Raw genomic sequence first — 20560 nt, 5'->3', positions numbered from 1 at the left:
AGTTGCATGGATTGAGCACCAGTCATTGATCCCTGCACCTGGACAATGGGGCTCTTTTGCGACCATGTGAACATGGCCCAGACCATGATGGAGCCACCTGCCGCCTGGACACCTTCCTGTTGGCATGCAGGATCCATGGTTTCATGGGGCATACGCCACACTCTCACACGCCCATTGGCTCTGTACAACTGGAACCATGATACATCAGACCATGCCACATGCCGCCACTGTTCCATGGTCCAATGAGGATGGTCGCGATCCCATATCAGTCTTCGAGCTCTGTGTGGCAGCATCAGCAAAGGGACACGGGTCGGACTTTGAGTGTTGAAGCCTATGCGGTGCTGTTTTCGGCATACAGTTCTGGTGGAAATAGGGTCCTGGTGCCCCACATTCAAATTGTCGGCGCTGATTTATGTGGCTGTCAACATTGTCACTGTTGACCTTGGAAACCCAAATTCCTGGGTAATCTCCAAAACGCTATGTCCCATGTGTCTTGTACCGATTATCATTTCACGTTCAAAGTCACTTAACTCACGATGTGCTGACATGTTCACAAGATATCCTGGCATCACTAGCACCATAGGCCATATCGCGTCACACTTTTTGAGTGTTATATCCGACACAACAGGCACTGGGACACGCCTTCCCATGACTTTTGGCCACTGAGTTGTATTTTGACACAGGTTGTCCAGCAAAGTCCATCTATAGTGAACACCAACATTACAGTGATTTTGTATGTCTCACTCTGACTCCAGTTTGTTAATTGCTATTAATCTGGAATGCATGTAATAATAGGAAACTATAAAAATAAAAATCCAATTGAACCAAAAAATAACTATAATCCAAAGGCAAAAAACTTAAAACTTAGCTTTTATTTTCTATTTCTAAAAGAATAATCAAAATAGTTTTCCTAACACCCAACCAAAAAGCAAGGGAATATTAGCATATTTCTACTTCTATTCCTATTCAATATCTAGGACCTGCGTTCATTCCAAATTATTTATCTCAAAAATATTGAAGTAGTCGCGCTTGGTCCTTGAGATAATTGGTACAAATGTGTAACTTTCACAATCCAAGTAAAAAATTGTTTCACCTCAGATCAATAATAAATGAGTGACTGCATTAATGGGACTCTGTTAGATTATCCCACTCCACTCTTAGACTACTGTAGTGATTGTCAATGCTTTTGTGATTGTCAATGCTTTTTTGTATAGATAGCATGAAACCTAATAGTACCTTCTAGGTCCCTGTTCACATATGAATACTTTCATTCATTAATTTTGGACTTTATCTCATTCAACTGCTGTAGCAATGTTATCAGCACTTTATGCGAAACAGGAAGTATTCTGATACCCTCTAAGTTCCTGTTCACATGTGAGTACTCAAACTCAGTTGCAGGTTTGATTTCCAATTCTGTCTCACTCTGTCTCGTCTCAACGCGTTTCCCTCTCTACAAAAGAGTTCATCAGGAGACCCAATACTCAATCTGAATGTTATTTCACAGATACACAAATAGTCTGCCCCTTTAAGTGAATACTATGGCAGCGCAGCCCTTCCAAGCCTAGTATCATCTATCATTGACCTGTAAGGTTGCCTCAATAACTCAAAATGTGCTTCCTAAATAATAACGATGGGCAGTGAAAACCGCCGTTCCCCGTGCCTTGATGGTAGGCACGGGTAAGAAGATGAAAGCTTTCTACCATCAAGGCACGGGGAACGGCGGTTTTCACTGCCCATCGTTATTATTTAGGAAGCACATTTTGAGTTATTGAGGCAACCTTACAGGTCAATGATAGATGATACTAGGCTTGGAAGGGCTGCGCTGCCATAGCATTCACTTAAAGGGGCAGACTATTTGTGTATCTGTGAAATAACATTCAGATTGAGTATTGGGTCTCCTGATGAACTCTTTTGTAGAGAGGGAAACGCGTTGAGACGAGACAGAGTGAGACAGAATTGGAAATCAAACCTGCAACTGAGTTTGAGTACTCACATGTGAACAGGAACTTAGAGGGTATCAGAATACTTCCTGTTTCGCATAAAGTGCTGATAACATTGCTACAGCAGTTGAATGAGATAAAGTCCAAAATTAATGAATGAAAGTATTCATATGTGAACAGGGACCTAGAAGGTACTATTAGGTTTCCTGCTATCTATACAAAAAAGCATTGACAATCACAAAAGCATTGACAATCACTACAGTAGTCTAAGAGTGGAGTGGGATAATCTAACAGAGTCCCATTAATGCAGTCACTCATTTATTATTGATCTGAGGTGAAACAATTTTTTACTTGGATTGTGAAAGTTACACACCTGTACCAATTATCTCAAGGACCAAGCGCGACTACTTCAATATTTTTGAGATAAATAATTTGGAATGAACGCAGGTCCTAGATATTGAATAGGAATAGAAGTAGAAATATGCTAATATTCCCTTGCTTTTTGGTTGGGTGTTAGGAAAACTATTTTGATTATTCTTTTAGAAATAGAAAATAAAAGCTAAGTTTTAAGTTTTTTGCCTTTGGATTATAGAAACTATAAAAATGCATTGTTTGCATGTCTACATTGTCTACATGCTATACATCAGTTTGAGTTTCTTCTTAATACAGGGAAGTACAAAAACACAAAATCAAATATTGAGAATCAAAAAGGTGAAATTCATTTTCTTACAGAAACAAGAGCGACATCCTCCTCACCCTGGTTACCATAATCATCTTCATCTGCCCTGCCAGCTTTGATTTTGATGTAATCTCCTCCATTATGATAATCATCGTGGCAATCAAGCCGTGCAAATTGTATTCTCTTTTCAATCCAAGACAGGTGGAAACAAAACACATTGTATTTCTAACAAATTGGCAACTTACAGCTTCTTTCGCCTGTAAAATTATATTTATCACCCATGCTTTTCAAATAAATTATACAGTGATCATAGCAAAGCCCTGATAGACTAATTGTTCAATTTAAGAATTATGACCAAATTCCTTCTTTCTTCTGGGTTGACTAAGCATTTTGTGGGAGAATTACTAATAGATACGAGAATTTGGTGCACATTGTGCCAGAAAATAGCATACATAGCTTGTCTCAGACTTTTTAATTGTCTTAGAGACTTTTTCATTTCATCTGCCAAGAGAATTTGGCTGATTAGGAAATTGGTATGACTTAACATGTGCTATTATATGCAAAAATGTGCTATAAACTAAGCCTAACAAACAGCTAATGTAAAGCTGCCTAAAATACACCAGACGTATCATGCGATTTATCAATGTGATAAATCTGGCACATTTTTAGACTGTCCAGTCCAGATTACGCTAGGTTCACAGCTGCGGTCGAGTCTCCATCATGGGATCTGCTGGAGGACCTTACGAACAGAAGCTTAAGCCGCTTAAAAAAGCGCTTACCCACAGGGACCCCATAGACTATAATGGGGTCCATCGGGAATACGCCCAGTTTCTGTCTGAAAAAGATGTTAAAATGTGGGACCACTGTGGAGCAATATACTGTGGGAGCTAATGTGGAACATTATACCATGTGAGACCACTGTGGAGCATTATACTGTGTGAGGCCACTGCGGAGCATTATACTCTGGGGGGCTTTTGTGGAAAATTATATAGTGGAGGGCCACTGTGGTGCATTATACTGTGGGAGGCCACTGTGGAGCATTATACTGTGTGAGGCCACTGCAGAGCATTATACTCTGGGGGGCTTTTGTGGAAAATGATATAGTGGAGGGCCAATGTGGAGCATTATGCTGTGGGAGGCCACTGTGGCACTTTATACTTTGTGGGGCCACTGTGGAGCATTATACTGTGTGTGGTTGCTCTGAAGCATTATACTGTGAGTGGCCATTGTTGAGCTTTATACTATGAGAATCTCTTAAGAGCCTTCTATTGTGAGGAACCACTGTGAAGAATTATACTATGAGGGCTTTTGAAAGCATTATATGATATGGGGCCACTGTGAAGTATTATGTAGTGCAGATACTCTGTAGGGTATTTTATATAGTGTGGAGCCACTGTACTTTATTATACTATGAGGGGATCATTATACTGTGTAGAGGTGTTGTTGGAGCATTATACTGAGAGAGACACTGTGGAGCATTTTATATCATGTGGGGCATTATACGGTGTGGAGTGCACTGGGGAACATATATATATATATATATATATATATATATATATATATATATATATATATATATGTACTGTATGGGGGTGACAGGACAGGACAGGAAACTGTAATATTGGGGAGCAAAGGGAGCCCACATCTTATGCTGGTATGGGGACCCAGAATTCCTGATAGCAAAATAGAATAAAAGGCAGAGTACAGTGTTAAGGGCACAATAAACGCAAGATTACAGTGAATACAGCAGAATACAAGTAAGGACATTTATTATTCTAATGCGACTAAGTATGATATGCTATCAGTAGTCACCACATCCCTCATTCAAAAATCCATTCAAATTCCTCATATGCAGATATAGCCATCTTTATCTTCAATCTGATAACTTCCTGGCCCATAAACTCACAACAAAAAAGACATTGAAAGCATTGGAAAAAAAAAATCAAGTAAATGTGATTAGCAATTGTTTACCAAATGTATTAGAAGTCAAGTTAAAGTTGGCTACATCTGTATATATTCACTCAACACAACCTATAGATATAACATATTATTACATGTAATCAATAAAAATGGACCCAGTGTAATAATAATTGGAGTAGTTGGTGTCTTTCTAAATAATTCCTAATTCATATGTCATAATGAATAATCTTTGGTATTTGCTTGCCTCTGTTACTACCGACAAGTCTGAAAGGTCTTTTGTGCGGTTAAACTTACTTGTCTTATATGTGTAATGGTCTTTTGCTTTATTGCATGTCCAGAAAGTTGAATGATACAATTTAGATATGTCCCAATAGATCTTATGTGACATTTGGATAATTGGTGAATTATCGTTCTTCACTTTTGTTGCTATTTCTTTGATTTAAAAATTTTAAACCTGAATAAAAACTAATTTATATAGCGTATAAAACCCATGTTAGAATAGCTGTATAATCCCTTGTGAAAGTGTTTTCACCTGACATTGAAATGACCCTTTTATGAGTCCATTTAAAAAACAAGAGAGCTGAACTCTTTTTTAATATCAGGCAGGATAATTTTCGTAAGAAATTATACATCCATTGTGACATGGATTTTCAAAGTGAGCGCACGGTCTCTACAGGTCTAAGAGATCTGCTTACTAATGTATGCAGTGTGCGCTGTCAAATCTAAAGACTTATCAACCCAGATTTATTATGCCTTGTATACCAGGGGGTTTTTTTTGCATGCAAGGAATAAAAAGCTGCATATTATTTTTCTGTGGGTTTGCACAAAAAAGGTCTATGTTGTCCTTGCTACATTCCTGAAATGAGGGCAAGATTAGGGTATGCAAGTGGAGGGGCCATTGGCCGTGATACCACTTACACGGAAAATCTGACCAGCAACCCAGTGCCATATATTTATTCCTGGGCGCTAGGGTTGAGCCGATCTTGACTTTTCAGGATCGATTTTAAAATCCAATTTCCGATCATTTTTCATTCGAACCCGATCTTGATCCCAATTTCGATCCCAATGCAAGTCAATGGGATTTTTTTATTAATTGGAGATCGGATTTTAAAAGCAATCCTATTCACTATACAGCATGGAATCTAACAATTGAACGCTTTAATTGTTAGAGTCCACGCTGTGTAGTGAATCACTAAGTAGCTTAGTACTAGCTAGTACTTAGTAGCTTCTTAGTTCCCCCTGGTGTCCACTTACCTCCAGAGATGGCTGCTCCGGTGTTCTTCTTCGCCTCGCTGCCACTCCACGCTGCTCTTCTCGCCTCACTGAGGGAGACAACACGTCTCCCCGCCCTGTACCCGCCCACACTGTCCTAAGCCACAAGCCCCACTTTCCTAGCTCTTTAAACACTAACCTGGGAGGCGGGGCAGCGAGGCGAGAAGAGCAGCGTGGTGCGGCAGCGAGACGAAGAAGAACACCGGGACCAGAGCAGCCATCTCTAGAGGTAAGTAGCTACTAGAGATGTTACTTTAGTCTCCCATTAGAATGAATGGAGGCAGCCGGCGCGCAGGGGGTTAAGGCTGTGTCCCAGCTGCTTCCATTCATTCCTATGGAACCGCAGCGGAGCCTTCACACTGAGTATACACTATATACTCAGTGTGAAGGCTAAGCAAAGCATTGTGGGAAATACTAACGCTCTCGATCCTACCTAAAAAGATCGTGTTCGGAATTCCGATCACGATCGTGAAATTTTCTCGATTGCCGATCGGAATCTGATCTTTTCTGAACACAATCGCTCAACCCTACTGGGCGCACAGCCTGGTAGAGGGTGCATCATTTTCATCATATCGGCTCCAAGGCTATGAAGACTGATATTACGAACTACATCTGCCCACCTTCTTTAATATTTTTTTTTTAGATAAATTGTGTCAATTTTACAAAGAGGTTGAATATAAATTTATAAAAAAAATCACCTTTAAACAAAAAAGAATTACAACATCCACAAATCATTATGTACTAGAATAAATTTGTGAAATGTTCGCACAAAGAAAAATACAATTTTTATTAAAGCAACCAGTGCAAACTTCCCCAATAATGTTATAATATTATAACACTGAAATGTAATACCTATTCACATCCAGGAAAAGCAATACAAAGCAATTATCTAATAAATAACTTCCTTGTTTAGCCCCTATATATTACCATGCATGCACAGATATTGTGCCAAGGCATCATTTGTTAAGTAATATTTGTTAATAGAATAGAATAATTTAATCCGAGCTTCTCTAAAGTCAAGGACATTACAAACACATTTAGTATTGCTGTGTTTGTTATTACAGACATCACCTTGTACAATACATTAGCAGTGTGTTAGTTAAGGTGATATTATATGGCTACAAAACACACAGGAGGAAATGTTACTTCAGCGATCGTTCCCATGGCATGTACTTTCATTGTTTTCCAGCAGCACAGCCCTTATCACAAAGGTCTCCAACGATCTCTTGATGGCTAAATCTAAAGGGAACTATTCACTACTTATTCTTCTGGATCTCCCAGCAGCATTTGATACTGTAGACCACCAACTCCTCCTCACTGTGCTCCACTCTATTGGCCTCAGGGATAATGCTCTCTTGGATTTCTTCCTATCTCTTTGCCTGCTCATTTAGTGTATCATTCACGGATGATATTTCTTCTCCTCTGCCCCTTGTGGTTGAGGTTCCTCAAGGCTCGGTCCTAGACCCCCTCCTCTTCTCTCAGTAAAAAGCTCCCATTGGACAAACCATTCACAAATTTGGCTTTCAATATCATCTTTATGCAGGTGATACCCAACTATATACCTCACCCAGTGACACCCCTGCACTACTACAGAACACCAGTGACTGTCTCTCTGCTGTCTTTTAATATCACATCTTCTCTTTTTCTGAAACTTAATCTTTCAAAAACTGAACTTCTTTTGTTTCGTTCATCTTCTAACCGACCTAACCCTGATATCTCCATTTCTGTCTGTGGCCTTACTATTACACCGAGGCAGCATGCCCACTGTCTGGAGGTTGTATTTGAGTCAGATCTCATCTTTACCTCACATATTCAGACACTTGCACGCTCTTGCCACCTGCACCTCAAAAAATCTCTAGAATCCACCTTTTTCTCACCGTGGAAACATCAAAGCTAGAGATGAGCGAACGCTGTTCGGAACAGACATTCCGAACAGCATGCTCACAGCACGATCCCATAGAAATGAATGGAAGCAAAGTCTGCGTGCCAGGTGCTTCCATTCATTTCTATGGGAGCGTGCTGTTCGGATCGGCTGATCCGAACAGTGTTCGCTCATCTCTAATCAAAACCCCTCAATGTCACCATGATTCTGAATCGTCTTCCCTATTGCAATTCTCTCCTAATTGGGCTTCCTCTTACTAAACTCTTCCCTGTACAATCTGTCCTGAATGCAACCACCAGACTCATCTTCTGTCAAACCAGTACACAAATGCATCTACCCTGTGTCAGTCAATGTATTGGTTGCCCATTCATCACAGAATGCAATATAAAATTATCACCCTGACCAACAAATCCATCCATAGCACTGCACCCCTCTATATTTCCTCTCTTGTCCCTGTCTACCACCCTATTCGTCCTATCCATTCTGCCAATGACCCTAGACTTCTTGTGTCCTCTCTTATCTGAATATCCCACTCCCATCACCAAGACTTTTCTTGAGCTGCACCAGTGCTCTGGAACGCTTTACCCCAGACAATCAGATAAATCCTCAACTACAGCAGCAACAAAACTTCCCTAAAATCACATCTGTATAGTCAGGCTTATCACGTGAACTCAATACAATGAAGTGTGTGGAGGTATAGAACAATAACTCTTTTTTTCCTTCCTCCTCTGTTCCTCAGATCCTGTCCTCCCCATCTAGAAGTTACCGAGCACTCCTTGCATTTAGTATCTGTTTATTCACAGACACAGGCTGGTGACGGACTCATACAACTTCAGTTGCACAACCTTTTCTATTAAAAGATGGCTGCACCATTTTGTCAAACAAGCCTTCTGACCTCTTGTGTCCCCCTATCTCCTCATAGAATGTAAGCAGGGCCCTCACTCCTATTGTTTGATATGTTTATTTCTTTGTCACATTGTAATGTCTCATATTGTCTGTTCATGTATCCTGTGATTTGTAAAGTGCTACGGAATATGTTGGCGCAATATAAATAAAGATTATTATTATTATTATTATTATTATTAATAATAATTATTATTACGGGCTAATATGCTACCAACTATGGCCTGCCAAAATCAGCAGATCCCCGGATGAATGATTAAACTCCCCTTCGATGGTATTTCTGCCAGAATTTTGGCACTTCTAGAAACACTCCATATTTATGATGGTCCGTATGACAGATTCATAAATTTGTCTAAAACTACAAGCAGTATTTATGGTTTTGGACAGTGCAAAGTTCGACAGTATTGATAAATGTGCCCTAATGTGTCACTAGAAAATTACCAATTAACCAGATTTATATGTCAAACATATTTTTACTTGAGAAAGTTTGATGTCACTATCTGTATATTAAAGAAGGTACTAAATTCTGCAATTTTCTTTTTGGACATTACATCTAATAAATGACATCTGCCAACTCTGTAGGGGTTTCTTTACAGCGGTCACATCATTTACATCACATATAAGACAGACAAGATTACAAGAGAGGAAAACATTGCTATAGATAACACCACTGACTCATCATTGCATAATAGATAATGTCACAGCTTATTTATTCCCCATCCCTGCCCAGAGTATGTCTAGAAAACTCTCCTATAGAACTCAGTGCATTGGCTCCAGTCTATTACTGCCCACGGCCATGAGACTGTTGTAAATTGCTGTTAACAGAGCCGAGGAAAAGCACAGGCAAAATGGCAGCCCCCATAACCATATGCAGGAAACAGTTAAAACAAAAAAAATAAAAATAGAAAAAAGTGATTTTAAAAAGTGATCTAATTTTAATAAGTAATACATGGTGATACATTCCCTTTAAGAGTTAACATAATCTTCAAGTATTATAAAGTCATAAAACATAAACATATCCCTCCCCTGGGCAAAATCTGTTGATGAAAACTACAGTTCCCATTGTTTTGGCATAATACATAATAGGCTACTCGAGCATGAAAATACCAGCTGATCTTTCTAAACTTTATCCCTAAAAATTTATTTCTGCGTAGATCCTTGCTCTTTATGTTTTCAGTTCTAAAATATTCTACAAACTTATCTATAATCTTATAAGTGCAGCATCAGCATTAAAGCATGGAAGAGAAATTAGGAAGTTCCACTGACTGGGAAATGGGTCAAGGCGTTTTGGAAAGAAGTTATGTATGTCTGGCTGCTATTTCAGAATTTGTGTATTTTCTCACTATTCCTTTTGGCAATACATGTCCAAATATGTAAGTCAAGAGATCAGCAGCTATTGATATACTGCAACAAAGTAATAGATATGAAGATGGCGCCGCTTGAGTGGCAGCCTGTTACAGAAGCTCCAAGCTGAGAGTGACCTTTATCTTTCCTTTTTCGCTCTTTTGTCTATATTTACAATAATCTTTTACTTAAGAATCATTGCACCATAAATAGATAATTATTTGGACTTGAAAAACTTGCGGACTCTTTCAAAGGAATCTTTTGTGTCTAATGTTTATGCTTGGAAGATGCCTGCAGCCAGGAATTTCCTGTGTACGTATGGAGGGGCTTTATTACAGCCTAAGAACCAACAATCCCCTCACGAGTTAAGGAGAAGCATGGAACAAGAGAGGCAGATAAAGTATGGAGGAATAATCATCCCGACACCCTTGTCTCCCTGGATGGCTTCAGACTTCTTGGGGCGGATAAAACGTGTGACAGCAGTAAGAAGAAAGGAGAAGGACTTGTGATGAAAGAAGGTGTAACTCGGGGAATTTTGTGGTAAGGAACAATCGTGCTGAAATGCATATTTAACTATCAGCCGTGAGCATGAGATCTTATTACCTACCAAGGAATTATCACATGTTATCGTGATAGTTGCATATGCCCCCCCTGCAAATAAGCTGATTCTGCAACATGCTGTGGTGATCCTGCTGCAATCATTACACCCATGTCCTCCTCCTTGCGTCTAGAGATTTCAACCATGTCTCTCTATCATCATTCCTTCCAACTGCTGTATAATCAACATCACTTCGCACAGAGAACTAAATAATCTTGAAGTTTTTTATATTCTTTTTAATTGCTATGACTCCTAGTATCTTTTTCAATGTGCTATTCTGAGCTTGTATGTGTTCTTATCTTGCAATATATTACTGCATTATATTACTATATCATTATGCCGCTGTAACACATTGAATTTCCCCATGGTGGGACTACTAAAGGATTGTCATGTCTTATCTTATCTTATCATATCCTATATATATCTTTTAAAGTGTGGGTGTTTGTTGCTGTGTGTTGCTTTCTAGGTTTTGCTAGCATATGATGATATTCCATAAGCAAATGTGAGCTAAATTAAGAGTGGTCACATCTGCAACCCCAGACTGTATATTACTGCTTTTCTATATCGGCAGCAAAATTGATGCAGCAACAAATCTATAGTATATCATGATCAATGAACCTGAGGGTACTCCCACATGAGACGAAAATGCTGCGGAAAAAAGTTACAGTGGAAGACAGTAGCGGCAAAGAGGATGAGACTTGAACAGATTTCATCCAGAGGCTGTGATGCTTTTGGTGCAGAATATAGACTGCTGTATGTATAATTTGCAAACTACAACATACATTTACATAACATCACAATCAGCCACAAAACCTAACTCTTGCATATTACCAAAGGCAAAATCCCCAGATCTAGATTTTTATTTAAAATAAAAAAAGCAGTATATTCGCCTTTCCAATCTCCTCCCTGCTCCCATGGCCATGTTTGCATGCTCTCTATATCCTTGCCTCCTGAGGTATTGTGTATACATGTGATTGTCGTAAGTAACCAAAAACAGGCTGCTCCTGCCAGTCACATGCAACGAAGCATCATTGCTGGAGACCAGGATGTAGAGACCAGATAAGCAACAGAATGGGAGCGATTAGTAAATAGAGTAGGTGGGTATACAGATTTGGTTTTTTTTTTTGACAATTCACAGTGACAAATCTGCAATATAAATATGCACCAAAATCTGCACTCATATTTGGATCTCCCTATATCTTTCTTGAGATTTTCTGCAGAAAAAGTTTAACAGCAGACCCTTGTGGACAGACCCTTGGTGATCCTTGTGTGCAATAACAATGCAAAACTTTCTACCAATGGCCTTATCGTTTTCTAACCAGAAACGTTTTGCACTTTAAGAAAAATTCCATTTTCTAACCAACTGATCCATTTTGATAAATATCCAGGGACAGTGTTGGATTGGGGTTCTTTAAAGCCAAAAGAGAAATGGCCTTGAGGTCCCACCTCTTTCGATATAGAACCTGCGCATCATTGCAACATGAGAAGTATAGCTAATAAGTAATAAGAAATTAGTCGTTAATTAGCACCATAAGAACTCAACCCTAGTGGTCAATGACAGGCTCCATAGTCAACTCCTAAAGGTTTGAGGACAATTTTTTTTAACCGATCCTCATACATCATGAAATATGCAGATATTCTGGTGGGCCCTGGTCAGTCAGCTTCTGTTATGTGAAGCTAATAAAATATGGATATTTACTATTAGGTATTATAGATATTTACCCAATCTGCCAACATCTTAGAAAATCACAATGGTTACAGAAATGGACTAAAACTGGACCAATTCAAACCAAAAATGATTATTTATGAAAATCATCCACGCTTACCAGAGGGTCTTGTTCGGAACAATCCTTTATTAAGCCACAACACAACCCGTTTCAGGACTAATCACGTCCCTTCCTCAGGTGTACAATAGGCAGGCAAAGTCACAATCACAATGCTTAAACATATATGAAACATAGAATTTCATGGACCTTACCTTCCAATAAGCAGAAATTCGCTGACTACACCCAATCTTCTCATTGCCATTAAAAGACCTCGCACTGTCATTCCCTCACAAAAACACACCACGACTCTTGCTTTTGGCAATCTCTCACGAAGTTTTTTGAGTAGTCGGTCAAAACTTTTCTCCCCTGCATTGCTGTAGATCTTGTCTGTATGGGCAATGCACAGGCCGTCTTGGGCAGCCAGTTCTTTAAAAGCCTCCATGCCACTTTCTCCATAGTTTCCTATAAAATAAGAATGACTTTAATGTTTTCTGCTTCTGAGCGTGTCTTCATGCAGTACACATTGTGTTTGCAGCATTTAAAATTCATGCATTTTCAGGTTATTTGACATTAGTCTCCATAGCTGAAAGCTTTCATTGGCATGACCCGCTGAACCATTCATTGCACTCAGATAGCATAACTAAAAATGATTCTACAATCTTTCTGATGGGAAATCCTTGCCCGAGGGATAACATTAAAAATATAAGGACATTTGTAGTACAGGACCTATTTCTTCTGTCAATAAGTGAAAATAAATCAACTAAACAAACCCACCATGTACATGGTAAAACTGTGAAAATATTTAAGTGTGAAAAGGTCACTAGAATTATTTTTATTAAAATTTAAAAAAAATGTATGTCCTTTTATCAGGCCTTACGTTGATGTTCTGAATTGCTGGATGGCCTTTCTGAGATTTTAATATTAATGACCTAGCCTTAGGATGGGTCATCAATAATAGATAGGTGTGGATCTGGCACCTGGGATGGAAGATACCTCAGCATTCGCGTGATTACTGGGGCTTCATCACTAAATAGTAAGGACAGTGTCGTAAACTGCATAGATGTGCTTAGCCACTTCTATGGGGACGCCCGATATAAGACCCCCACTAATGAAATATTGATGACCTATCTCTAGGATAGGTCACCATTAATAGATTGGTGTGGATCTGGCACCTGGGATGGAAGATACCTCAGTTTTCGCATAAGTACTGGGGACTCATCACTGAATAGCAAGGACAGTGTCGTAAACTGCATAGATGTGCTTAGTCACTTTTATGGGGATGTCCGGTATAAGACCCCCACCAATCAAATATTGATGACCTATCCCTAGGATAGGTCATCAATAATAGATCGGTGTGGATCTGGCACCTGGGATGGAAGATACCTCAGCATTCAAGTGAGCACTGGGACCTCTTAATTGAATATCAAGTCGTAAACTGCATAGATGTGCTTAGCCACTTCTATGGGGACACCCAGTATAAGACCCCACCAATCGAATATTGATGAGCTATTCCTGGGATAGATCATCAAAATTTAACTCCCTCCAAAAAAACCTTAATCAAAATATGCCGTTATTACATTCATTTCCTTCTCTGGGAAGTTCTATAGTTTGTTCCCATCAGTCTTTTGATTCTGTTTGTTGGAAACAAGAGATCACAGCCGTAATAATGCCAAAGTACTCTGCCAATCTCTGCTTCCTGGCCTTTCTTGCCACATAGGAGATTCCAATGGGTGGCTTAGATGGGTCTATGTTGTGTTGACTACTGATTGGCTGAACGCTTTCCTGTGCGTTGAGTGGATCCAGGAAGCAGAAACCAATAGGGAACACAGATGGTACCGCAATGGTAGTGACTGAGGATCAATGAGTGTGTGTGCCTTATTTTTAGATTTTTTTTTACAGCATTTCATACTTGTTTTCAAAAACAACTATCAGCTGGACAACCGTTTTATTGTAACTAGCAAATAATTCATTTTTATATTTTGACCTTTGTCTTTTACTGCATCCCCATATACAGTATTTCCTGGCACACTTGGTGTCTATGTGCTGTGGGGAACCACTCAGGTAGATGCTCGGCAGCAGTGCAGGAAACAGCGTCACAGACTCTGGGTTGTACACAAGTTCAGGCTTTATTCACTTGCAGTGCATTAACTGCCTTTGCAAAGGTACAAATAACCAAAACAAAACCCTTCTCGGCTGAGAACTAAACTAAACACAAGCAAACTTTTCCCTGTCTATACAGAAGCCTGGCTACCAGACTCCCACCTTGGCAACAACAACGGGTGGCACAGTACCTGCTCCGTAGATTCAGTTTGGACAGGTCAGCTCTGTAGTGTGGTGGCACACTCCTAGTCCTCACACACAGACTATTATCAGGCCTTGATTAGACAGCTGACCTCCCTGGTGTGGGCCTTTACCAAACACCCTTTAGCTGCCTGGCTGGAATGTACCTGTCTTCCCAAACCACTCCCTTCACTCTCTCACAGTGCTTAAAAAGCAAGAGAAATATAATTGAAAAATATATAAGAGATACATTTACTGTAAATATGTAATTATTACTATAAGTCTAATAGAAAAGCAGAAATTTTATAGTTCCTTGGGGAACTTAAGCCACAGCTAAAATATTTCAATATTCTACAAACGTTAATTTTAATTATGAACATGAAGAAATAAGGCAAATGGCATTTCAGCTGATGTATAATATATACAAATAAATTTGCAATGGTTGTGACCAGACACATTCTCAGCTTTTTAATACGTTTTCAAAGTATTGTTATTACTTTTTTGTTTGGTTATTTAATCATTTTTTCAGTAGTATATTGGGCTTTATAGGTAATTTTTCGGTACTATTCCGTTATCGGGCCAGCAGCAGCGCATTTCAGCACCAGCTTTCGGGACAGCAGTTCAGTTCAGCAGCGGGAATTACAATGACATCCGAGGACTGCTGGCCCGATGCTTGTGCCCAGTAGCCAGTACATCAATGACCCCCCCTCCATCTCCTCCTCCTTCCAGTGCTGCCCCCCAGCTCTCCTTACATCTACCCCGTACCCTCTCCCCGCCACATGACTAAGCCGATGCTGGCCCGATGATAGAGGCCGTGCTTGTGTGTAGTAGGCAGTACATCGATCGATGCCCTCATCCTCCTCTTCCTTCCAGTGCTGCCCCCCAGCTCTTCTTACATCTGCCCCGTACCCTCTCCCTGTAATAGGCCTCACCGTAAATCTTGAGCAATGAATGCTACTAGATAGCCGCCGGACGCTGCAGAAAGTTTGTCCCTCCGGCTCGCTGTAGCTCACCGTTCCTATAGTCGGCGTGTTTCTTGTCAGGGCCTGGATTGAGCCCCGGTGTCTTTCCTTTCGGTCTCGGTACTAGCGCTGAGGTGAGGCCTAGTCGTGTGGCGGGGAGAGGGTACGGGGAAGATGTAAGGAGAGCTGGGGGGCAGCACTGGCAGGAGGAGAAGGATGGGGGAGGGGGGTCATCGATGTACTGGTTACTGGGCACAAGCATCGGGCCAGCAGTCCTCGGATGTCATTGTAATTCCCGCTGCTGAACTGCTGTCCCGAAAGCTGCTGCTGAACTGCGCTGCTGCTGGCCCGATAACGGAATAGTACCAATTTTTCTTTCAGTGTTTTTTTAATATAGGAAAATAGGAAAAACTTTTTTTAATGGCACAAAGTGTGACTAAAATGCAGTTTATCTATTATGGCCTTTTTTATATAAAGAGCAGGGGTCAGCAACCCCTGGAACACATGCCAAGAGTGGCACATGTGGCATATTTTGCTGGCATATTTTGAAGAGGGAGCATCCTGTAGTGCTCTGCAACAGCAGTGGTATAGGATGCTCCCTCTTCTTCTTGCTAGAGAGGGGTGAGAATAACCCAGGAGGCGGAGCTCACATTGTGCAGCACAAGGGCCCTGCCTGCTACAGAGATGAACTCCTGCCCTGTATATCCTGCAAAGAAGAGAAGAAAGAGGAGAGAAGAACTCCCTACAGCAAAGTGAAAGTAAAAAAATAACAAGTACATGCCGAGGTTACTATTCCTATTAATGTCACTCATTTGATATCATTAATTTAGTATAGTAACTTCATGTGCCTCGCATTAATAGCAATTAACCCCATCATGTCCCTCTTATGTGCTTCACATAAGCATTACTAATGTCTGAGATATACATAGGGAGACACAGAGACCTGACCGGCGGCATGACACAGGGTGAACATGGGCACAAGTGTGCATGCCCCTAAATGTGACAAGGATTAATTCCTGGCTGTGGTTTTGCTGTTACTACTCTGCCAGGAATTAAAAGTGGCCGAAATTAATCCGCGTTTCACTTACAGAAAAGTGAATGTACCGGCAGCCAGGGGTGCAGAATCTAGGTACATAGTATGACATCACCCAACAGGCCTTACCTCACTCTGCTACCTGTCATATACATTTACCACTAATTGCTGATTACATATGTTTTTACATTGCTTTTAATGGAAAAGTACAGGTGTATCAAGGGAAATAGTGGTGAACACATGTGACAGGGAACTCAGTATCACAGCACCTCTATGCTGTGGTTGGTGCTATATGATTTTAGTATAGAGGTCGTCAGCCTTACAATTACTGTCGTTACTACGTGAACCTCATCTTTGGTTTTTAATTTAAATCGGCATGCTGAACATAAAAGCTTGCCTATCTCTGATATAGAGGATACATAGTTTTGTGTTGCTGGGAGTGGGACTAGAAGCTGTGGGCTAATAATGGCTTTCTTAGATTAAGGACTTTTCTTTCCACGGGTTTCAGTATAAAACGGGTGTATATCCAACGGAAACTCGGCAGACCATATTATAATCTATGGAGTCCACAGGTCCCACATCAGAAGTGTGAACCTAGCTGTAAGGGAATTGCTAAGACAGCAATTCCCAGAACTGTTAAACCCTGGGAGGGGCACAAGAGACAGTGAGCCCTAAGCTGAAGCCCCCCGCTTTCCCTTCCTATTGCCAGGCCCTATCCTAGGTAATAGGCGACAACCACGAGGACAATCCCTCCCTGAATATGTGAAACACAAAACGCAGACAAGACGAACAACAACAAAGGGAGGTCAGCTAGCCAGGGTTCGGTAACAGGAGAGCGATGCAGTGCCAAATCGGAGTCAAGAGAATAGTCAATGAGGAAAGCCAAAGGTCAAGTATAATAGCATAAGCAAAACAGGGACAGTGAGAGCACGGCAATAACAAGCACTGGTGTGAATGGGAACCAAGGCTAAATAGGGAGGAAGAACCCACCCATGGAGTTCACAGAAAGGCAGCTGTCAATCAAAGGGCAAGGCCAGATTAACCACTTAATGGACAGAGGCAACCTTGGCAGAAGACGGGTGTGGTGCAATTAAGGACTAGAGCCGTGTTCACACAGTGCAACTAAAAACTTTAAGCAGATTCTTAAACTGCACACGCCTCCTGCGCCGCAGCATGCGAGCAGAGGGTGGTGCAGTGACCCGAACAGGCAGAGATGTTACACTAGCCTAAAATGTTCTTGCAGAGTTACATAGCCACTTGCCAGATGTTTAGAATTGTCATCTGAATTTCTGCTAAACAGTTACGTAAAATGAACAGAACTTTCTTCTGACCTGTTTTGATTTAGCAATCCCCCTAGAAATAAAACCAGTTCTTTATCCCAGTCAATCTTAGCTATGACCATAACATCAAAGTACTAGAGTGTCCACACAGCAAAATCTGTCTAGACCTTTTGGCTGACCTTGCTTTTCCTGGTGCTTGTAGACATTTTAATATACAGTATTTGGATCTATAAGACAAAAGAAAACACCATACCCTCTCTGCAGTGTTAGCATATTTTATAGAACAACAGGAGGACACAATAATAAAGGGGATGCGACATTTACATGGCTACTTTGTTATTTTTAATGGATTATAGGTACTGATGGGCAGGGTCAGCATTAGCGGGGGCAAACTGGGCAATTGTCCAGAGCCCCCCATCCTTAAAGGGACCCCTGGGTTCCAGATCATCAACTTTTAGCCTGATGGCTCCACAGCTGTATTGGTGTACTGTGCTGTGCACGCCAATACAGTTTAATCCCATGGCAGAGCAGGTAGCTGAAACGTCCCTGGTCTGCCATAGAAGACCTAAGGAAATGCACAGGACATCATTGCACAGGTGGCGTGATGACATCACTGCATCATGCCACCTGTGCCGCTACTACATGGAGAGTCTTCGGCTTCTCCGCTTATCATGAGAGTGCATTAAGGTGAGTACACGATTTATTGTTTTATGGTAAGAGATCTGATAAGAGGAAAATCTATTATTTATAGGGAGGCTAGTATTTATAGTGGGGTAAATATTAAATATAAGGAGGGCTATTGTACAGGTGAAGTTTTATTTATAAGATGGAACTATAATACAAAAGGGGGGTACTAAATGTTATATATAAAGAGGGTACTATATATAAGGGAACTGTTCCATTTAAGGGGGTTATTATATGAGATTACATATTATATATAAGGGGGGCTTTTGTATTTAATTGTTCCCCCTCATATTAGTCCCCTTATATATTATAATTTCTCCCTTATAATAGCACCTTTATAAATAATAGTATAATTGTACCCCCCCTTTATAATAGCCCCCTTAAAATGAGACAACTATTACAAATAAGTGAGGCTATTATTAGGTTGAAACTACTATAAATAAGGGGAAACTATAACAGATGACATATTATATATAAGGGGAGACTATTTTATATAAAGGGGGCTATTATTGGGTGGGACTATTATATATAAGGTGGACTATTATAGGAGAGGAACTATTATATATAATGGGGCTATTATAACTATATTATATATAAGTTGAATTGTTATAATGAGGAGACTGTTATATATAAGGGGCTATTATGTATAAGGGAGGAACTATTATATATAAAGAGGCTATTATAGGAGAAGAAGTATTATATACTGTAAAGGAGGCTATTAAAGGAGAGGAACTATTATATATAAGGTGGATTGTTATAAGGGGGAGACTGTCATATATAAGGGGGCTATTATAAGAGTAAATTATTATATATAAGGGGGCTTTTATAAGGTGGAAAAATGGACTATTATCTATAAGTGAAGAACAATTTATAATAGGCCTATAATAAGGGTGTATATATACTATATATAAATGCAGATAATATAATGTGGCCAATTTTATTTATAAGAGGAAACTTTATAAGGAGGGCATTGTTAGGGCTAGATCACACGTGAACTGCCCGCGCGGGTTTTGACACAGAGAGAGCCGCGGCGAGCCGCGTCTCTCTCTTGTCAAAACCCGCCCGCCGCGACCATCGCTGTCGCGGCTTAACCCTCTGCTGTCGGCTCAAATGAATGAGCCGACATAGGAGGGAGCTGCGGGGGGCGGAAGCCGCGCGACTGAGACAGCGCGGCTTCCGCCTGAAGAAAGGACATGTCCTTTCTTTTCTCCGCTAGCAGCAGCTCGCCGCTAGCGGAGAACAGAAGCCCGGCGGTCTCCATAGACCACCATTATAAGGGGAGGTTTTGGACGCGAAATCCGCTGTCAAAAACCTCCCCTTATACTCACGTGTGAACTAGCCCTTAAAGAGGCTATTATGTATAAGAGGGCTAACATTGATAATGTGGACTATTATTTACAAGGTGAATTATTATTTATGAGAAGGCTATTATTAATAAGGGGGACTATTTATGACGGGGGGCTATTAATGATAAGGGGGAACTATTACTGATATGGGGCACTGTATACAAGCAGTGACAATCTTTTATAATGAGGTGCTATAATAACTGATGAGGGGGGTACAAAGGTGGTTGGTTATTTGAATTGTGTGTAGGCATAGGGGGGGTCGTTGTTGGAGCAGAAAGAGGACGTAATTAAAGGGTCTGCTACTGGAAATATGATGGCATTGTTGGTATATCAGCATTTGGGGCCCTGCATTTATTTTGCCCCGGGGCCACAGTTTGTCTAAAACTGGCCCTGCTGATGGGAAGAGTTTATGCTGTGTCATTTTTTGTAAGCTACATTACTCGCACTGCCTAATACCCGGCCTACTCCATATTACAGTAAACTACATGGGACATCATTTCCAACAGAAAATATTAATTTCAGATTAGTCATGGAATTTGAAGTGACATCTGCAGAAAAATCGAAATGTTTTATATATTTTGAAATTCATGGCAAATATCCCCAGCAAAAATTGTCATACTGTGGATCATTTCCATGCAGATGTTTTTTTGGTTTTTTTTGCAGTGTGTGGA

At 40.5% G+C, this 20560-nt stretch overlaps 1 protein-coding gene across 3 annotated transcripts in view; it reads right to left on the bottom strand.

Moving 5' to 3' along the window:
- GRM1 (glutamate metabotropic receptor 1) overlaps window positions 1–20560 on the bottom strand; it is a 286785-nt gene that overhangs the window by 194938 nt on the left and 71287 nt on the right. For all 3 annotated transcript variants that reach the window (XM_075267606.1, XM_075267608.1, XM_075267607.1), the window contains exon 3: window positions 12517–12766. In XM_075267606.1, the coding sequence (XP_075123707.1) occupies window positions 12517–12766 (250 nt within the window). The remainder of the gene's footprint in view (window positions 1–12516; window positions 12767–20560) is intronic.

This window comes from Leptodactylus fuscus, chromosome 3 (genome assembly GCF_031893055.1).
Source record: "Leptodactylus fuscus isolate aLepFus1 chromosome 3, aLepFus1.hap2, whole genome shotgun sequence".
Classification (NCBI taxonomy): domain Eukaryota; kingdom Metazoa; phylum Chordata; class Amphibia; order Anura; family Leptodactylidae; genus Leptodactylus; species Leptodactylus fuscus.
The sequence above is the reverse complement of the archived record's forward strand: the minus strand, read 5'-3'. Positions and strand labels throughout refer to the sequence as shown.